The following is a 6,783-nucleotide window of genomic DNA, read 5'->3' on the forward strand; positions in this document are numbered from 1 at the left end:
AGCAAGTAGGAACCAGTGTAACAGCAAGTAGCTGCAACGTAGCTGAATGCATGTCCGTGAACAACAGCAACATGCAACAACCACGCTACTCAATCGTTTCTTTTACCCGAAGCTGCAGACATGGCGGACACGTAGTGAATATTGCCATCGTATAACTGTTAAACTCGAACACAACTCTAAGGCATATCACATTGCTGTTAGCTTGTGTTGATACCTCAAAGGATCTGCCAGCGATAAGTCCGAGCAACAACTGGCACACTGCCAACTGCAACGTGTCAGTAATACAAATTTTCGCACATACAAAGTTACACATTAGGAAAACAATAACAGCAAAATACCAAATGTCTCAACGGCAATCAGATTTAAGCGCTAAAGAAACATAACGAAAGATTAATTGAATGGTCGTGTTTTGTTTAAGATTACTATGGTGGCACTCAAATAATGTAATATTTGGTTTTTTAATATGTATAACTTTGAGTTTGACTTAAACTTCAGAGTATAGCTTTTCAGTGCCTAAGCCTTGCGTTGAAAAATTAATGGTGTGTGATATTTATGTTGGAAATATCAAAAATACAAAATATGGYTTGAAGTTTCAGAGAGATTTTTTTTTATAAAAGGCTCATTGTTAAATCCAGGCGCCTTTGTAAGCAAGGACGCTCCCAATACTCGAAGCACAACTCACAAATATTATGATATTAGTTTGTCAAAAAAGTCTTGCGGTATTTTTATTTATTTATTTTTTTTAATTTTTTTTTTATAACGGTTTAATGACTCATACCCAGCTCTTGACCGATGCTACGGCTGCTACTATGCAGTCAACCAATTCAGCGATTTTATCGCAATTTTCGACGACAGGCCTTCCGGAGCGTTGCTCATCTTCGACCACCTCTACACCAGAACGAAAACGTTGAAACCATCGTTGTGCGGTGGAAAAGGAAACTGTATCGGGTCAATAAACTGCACAAATTTTATTGGCGGTTTGAGATGCATTTTTGCCTTTACCATAGTAGTACTGTAAAATATGCGACGAATCAAACTAAAACTACCCGCTCTCCGCGCCAACTAGTGAAAATGCCGCAAGACTTTTTTGACAAAAAATATGTTAAGGGGTCAGTAGGTAATCTGTCGTTACAAAAAATAGTTGAAATAAAACAAAAACGATACTGCTGCAATTTCACATCCGATATTCGAAGCTCATCAATCTTCGCTGGCTTGTTGGTATATAGACTTGAAGTACTTGTAGATTGACAGGAAATATTCTAACGGCGTCAAATCGCACAACTGAGGCGACCAATTGGCTTGTAACGCTGTCCTGTTGATAACCACATGTTATCTAAGTCCGCATCATCCAATTCGTGCAAAAAATATTCAGTTATTATTGAGCGTTGGCGCCTCCCATTCACAGTAACGTGGCGATCTTTATCATCACGAAAGAAGTACGGCCCAATGACGCCGCCGACCCATAAACTGCACCAAACTGTAATTCTTTCGGGATGAAATGGTGACTCATAGAGTACGTGTGAATTGCTGCTTGACCCCTAATGCAAATTTTGCTTATTTATTTATTATTTTGTTGCTCAGTTCAATTCACGAACATACGACGAGTTGGTTGGTACACAAGCGGCTCCAGCTCTTGCGACAATTTAATCTTATAAGGTTGTAGGCCAAGATCTTTTCGCAAAATTCGCCACAAAACGCGTTGCAGAGTTGTTCAACGCTTGAGAATGACGTGTAAGATTCTGATATGGGTCTCGACACTACGAGCACTTCTTTGTCTCACTGGCACGAATGCATTTTCTACGATGTCTGCGGATTCATTTTTTTTTTTCTGCACTACATGCGGAATTGTTGATCCACCGGGACGAATATGACGACCACAAACTGGACGTAGTGCTCTTAAAGTTGAGGCCGCTGACTTCGAAATTTTGATAGTAAACTTTTATAATTTTGACTCGTTGTTGGATCGTTTATTTCTCCATTAGGATATGGCGAACCTTACTGAAAAGAAATGTCAAAAGAGCGGGGGAAAATATGACGTCATTTGCTGTCCCTAACGGTCTACTTTTGTACCGACCCTATTGAAAAACCTGTTAATATATTTTTCTCCTAGTTCTTCTTAAGAGTCACATAGCACCGCCGATACGTTTTGCCCCTCAACATCATAACGGGTGATTGATTTCGAGAYTCCCTACTTCAAAAAACAAAAACACAGAACATTTGAGACGTAGCCATCACTAACATTTGGAAGAGATAGTGTTCCAAAAATAAATGCCAAAKATTGTTCTTTCGAATGATAACAAACATTCCCCATTAAATCTGAAGCTTCAGTGTTTTTTTTAAGTGGGGAAACTCAAAATGGATCACCCTTTACTATATTCGGAGGTGTGACGCAATTTTTTCTACAACTATTTGAGCCCCAGATACCGCAAATGGGAACTCCTGTTCCAATAGCGAACTTTTAATTGAAAATATCTGTGAGATATATCAATGWAATTCGAAAAATTTGCAAGCGTATGAAATATTTGGCTACATTCTAACATAACCCTTTCCTAATTGTTGAAATAAAGTTAGCTTGCTGTTGTCTGCCCACAAGTGGTAGCGGCTTAATGGCTTCCAAGCTGTTGCGCTCTCGCGTTTTGCCGGTCGTTTTTGCATTTAACTCGCGGTTCGGCGAAAAATACAAACACACTTTATTCATCATAAACTTTTCGTTTGTTTAACAGCTTTATTCTGTACTCAATTTGTTCAATTTCATTTCACACTCAACACAATTTACGTTCGTTTCATTAAATCCATTTTAAATATTTTCTCAAATGTAGGATTTATATGTAATTGTAAGCGTTTCATTTATAATATCACGTGCGTTAGATTTTATTTGAAGGAACTTGACAATGTTCTTAAGTAGTTGGTATATATTTATTGTTATTTTGTATAATTTAAATAATTTTCTTTTTATTTTTTTTTTTATCAGTTAAAATAAATTAAGTAATCTAATCCATTAAAAGCTAAGCCACTACTAAATATTCGGATTTTTGTTGTCATTTAAATATTCTATCTCACATCAGCTTGAGTTTTTTGCTTGAAACTCGTAATTTTTCTTTTTTCTACTGGCTTTCATTTATATGCATTTAGAATAAGTGCATGTTCCTGGTGCATGCCTTTGAAGCCATTTTGTTAAGCGTTTTCATAGGATACTGGAATAATTGCGTTGTTGTTGTACTTATGCCTCAGAGGTCTTTTGCTAACTACCATATGTCAACTAATCGATGTTTAATCGATTGGACGTATGCCATTGCGCTGKGATAGTGCAGAGTCGGGATTCTTAAGTTCCATAGCCAGTTTGTAGCCCAGCTCTGGGCGTCGATCGCGRCCTTCGATCATGCCACGCACCTAGGAGTAGAAAAAAAAACATATTTTTAGTGGCTTCGAGTTGGAGTATACGTAAACAAGCAACAGGGGCCGATGCACGGGAGAGAACCGCTGGAGAGTTAATATACCCAATTCAGGGCATAAAACTACAAACAACCCAATCTCGAAACTCCCGTCTTATTTTTAATTACTTCAAACTTTCTGAAGTCACTAAAAAGCTACAATGCTGTACATATGTGCAGACATATGTATATATCAACTAGAAACCATTTTATCAGCTAAAAATATATGTCGATTAATATTGCGCTCACCTCATTCGAGTGCACCACGACACCATGGTTGCTTATCACCTTCTCTTTAGTGTGTTCGATGTCGTGGAAATCAGTACCGCGACAACAGTCGTCAATCAAAATGGTACGATAGCCAACGGACAAGGCATCGACAGCGGTTGCACCTGAAAAATAATGAATGAAAATATCAGAAATAAGCAAAAAAAAAAAACATGTGCGAATTGAGGAAGGGAAAGTGGAAAGGAGATAACAAACATTTTAAATCAGTTAAATTACTTTTTCTGGTCATACGCTTACCCACACACACATCATATGCCAGTCCGCATACATAAATATCCGTTGTACCCTTCATTTTGAGCTGCGCATTCAGTGTTGTGTCAGAGAGCTTCTTATTGTCCCAGAAAACGGAATACGAATCGACTTCGGGATTTGTGCCTTTATAAATTTTAATACCATTATCCACTACTTTTAAGTCCTTATGCAGCTCGGCACCCCACGAATCCTGTACACAGTGGCGTGGCCACAAACGTTGCTTCATCGGCGGTGGGCCGGCAAAGATAACTGTATCGAAAACTTGCGCTGAGTCTGCGTCGACCTGTAAGAGRATTTAGTTGAGTACAGATGCCTTAAAGATATGTGCTTACAAGAATGCCCAACAGCATGACTTCGGCAAGTATTAAAATATTACATATATTATAATAGTATATATATATTTTTGTTTTTTTCTCAAAAAATAAATTTAAAGAAACTTTTGCAACTTTTGAAACTTACCGGCGACGACTCATCCATGGGACGCATTTTCACATTATCAATGAACGAGACATGGTCGCTTGGATGCCAATCCARCGAATAGAAAATGGCATCGAACTCCACGATTTCCAACAAATTGTTGATGGGCTCCAATATCTAGAGAGCGAAGGTTGAAAAGTAAACTTGAAATATGCTTCCTTTACTAGTTTGATGATGATGTAAAAACAATTTTAGGAATCATGCGACTAARCAACGAAATATTAAAAGAAAATATTGCGTCAAAGCAACAAGCACGGAAGCGACTCGAATGGCATATTTCCGTTTACACTTCCCGGCTAAAGCTGATGCATTAGTGCTTCGGTAATAACATGTCGACAGACACGCGACGCACTTGCAGCAACCGTTTCCGGTTTTGGCACACTGACTCACAGCCACTCATAACCAAATCTGATGTAAATTGGCTGTTATCAGCTAAAGGCTGTGTAGAACTTGGTATGCTTTATATTAAAATATGAATTCCATGAGACCGTAAGCTGAATTTTTCAACGAACTTGTAACTTAGATATGAGTGCAAGCGTTGCGTCCACAAAAAAAAAAACATAATATTCACTCTAAAAATTTAAAGAATTACTTTTGGCTGCCCGGTACCATACTAACAGCTGTGTGTATATGCAATCCAGGTACTAGTTATAAGGGGGTTAGGTCAAGTTTTCGTCCAAATTTATCCATTTTAGGCGCAAAGGTTTATTGTTATGAGTAAAATGCGTACTCTCATTTTCATTGAGTTCACTAAAATATTGACCGATAGCTGCGATATAAAATCACCCGGAAGTTGGAAAATCTTTATATTACCAATATGGGGGCTCAGAGAAGTATTGATTCGACTCAAACCATTTATGATACACAGAGATATTATTATCACGAACACATTCTCTGTAAATTTCTTTTATAAATATGACACATAGAGCAATATATTCGGTAAAAGGTCAACCATAGGTATTGGCGTCCATAGATACGGGACACAAGGGGTTGAAAAGTCCGCGCTCACTTTTTAAAAATTTTTGGACAATAGGTGTCCTTAACTACTGCTTGTGCTTGTGCTAAATTGCAGTTCCATATCTTAATTTATATCATTTTGTGGGCGTAGTAGTGGTCCGTTTATGCCCATCCATGAACTCGTAATTTTATTTTGCAAGAAACGCACATATCAAGTTTCATCGAGGTATCTCAATTTTACTCAACTTACACTTGAATGGACGGATGAGCGAATGGACAGACAGACAGTCACCCGAATTTCAACTCGTCTCGATATCCTGATCATATATGTATACATATATGTATATATAACCTTGTATCTACTTCGCTTAGTTTTTGTGGGTAATTATCTTCTTCTTCTTAATTGGCGTAGACACCGCTTACGCGATTATAGCCGAGTTAACAACAGCGCGACAGTCGTTTCTTCTTTTCGCTACATGGCGCCAATTGGATATTCCMAGCGTAGCCAGGTCCTTCTCCACTTGGTCCTTCCAACGGAGTGGAGGTCTTCCTCTTCCACTGCCTAYCCCGGCAGATACAGCGTCGAATACCTTCAGTGCTGGAGTGTTTTCGTCCATTCGGACAACGTGACCTAGAAAACGTAGCCACTGCCTTTTAATTCGCTGAACTATGTCAATGTCGTCATATATCTYGTCATCGCTCATCGTTYCATCAAATGCGATATTCGCCGTGGCCAACGCGCAAAGGAGCATAGATCGTTCGCAGAACTTTTCTCTCGAAAACTCGCAACGTCGACTCATCAAAAGGCTGTTGAAAATTTTTCATTGCTAGTGTTTTATTACGTGGCGAGTCCCAAACCCAGCGCACAACACCGGGAGGGATATTTCGACTTCTCACTTTAGCTCGCCTTCAAACGGATGTTCTTAGGCCACCCAGAGGATATTTGGTCAAAAACCGGAAGTCGKGAGCTGCTTGAGCCATATGTAAAAGAATCGTTTCTGGCCACTCCCAAATGAATGGCGATCAGCGAACTTTCCTCACTTGCGTAAACTTCTGCACATGACTCCATCATCCCGTCATTATCACTGTCGGTAAATAAAACCATTATACTCTATAGAAACATGTTTCAAGGGTATAAAAATATATGCGCCCAAAGGTCAGTGGCACTCAGGGCTTAAATAGATTTAAAAGATAGAGATGGTGGTAGTAAAAATGTGGTTATCCACCACCAATCCATCTAAGTCGATTTGGCCATGTCTTTCGTCTGCCAGCATATACCCAAATTAGTACCACAGTTTCTATGATATCGATCTGAAAMTTTGAGAACGTCCCTAAAGAGCTGCTCATTTGTCGCAACCGCCGATATCGAACCACAATA

General features: G+C 38.9%; 1 protein-coding gene across 2 annotated transcripts in view; it reads right to left on the minus strand.

Moving 5' to 3' along the window:
• Positions 1-2,717: 2,717 nt before the first annotated feature.
• Positions 2,718-6,783, minus strand: part of LOC108976703 (pyrazinamidase/nicotinamidase) — a 36,693-nt gene continuing 32,627 nt past the window's right edge. For both annotated transcript variants that reach the window (XM_018945961.1, XM_018945962.1), the window contains exons 5-8: positions 4,431-4,565; positions 3,957-4,254; positions 3,681-3,823; positions 2,718-3,390 (exon numbers count right to left, since the gene is read on the minus strand). In XM_018945961.1, coding sequence (XP_018801506.1) covers positions 3,271-3,390; positions 3,681-3,823; positions 3,957-4,254; positions 4,431-4,565 — 696 coding nt within the window. In that variant the 3' untranslated portion in view covers positions 2,718-3,270. The remainder of the gene's footprint in view (positions 3,391-3,680; positions 3,824-3,956; positions 4,255-4,430; positions 4,566-6,783) is intronic.

This window comes from Bactrocera latifrons, unplaced genomic scaffold, assembly GCF_001853355.1.
Source record: "Bactrocera latifrons isolate USDA-ARS-PBARC rearing strain unplaced genomic scaffold, ASM185335v1 scaffold_8, whole genome shotgun sequence".
NCBI lineage: Eukaryota > Metazoa > Arthropoda > Insecta > Diptera > Tephritidae > Bactrocera > Bactrocera latifrons.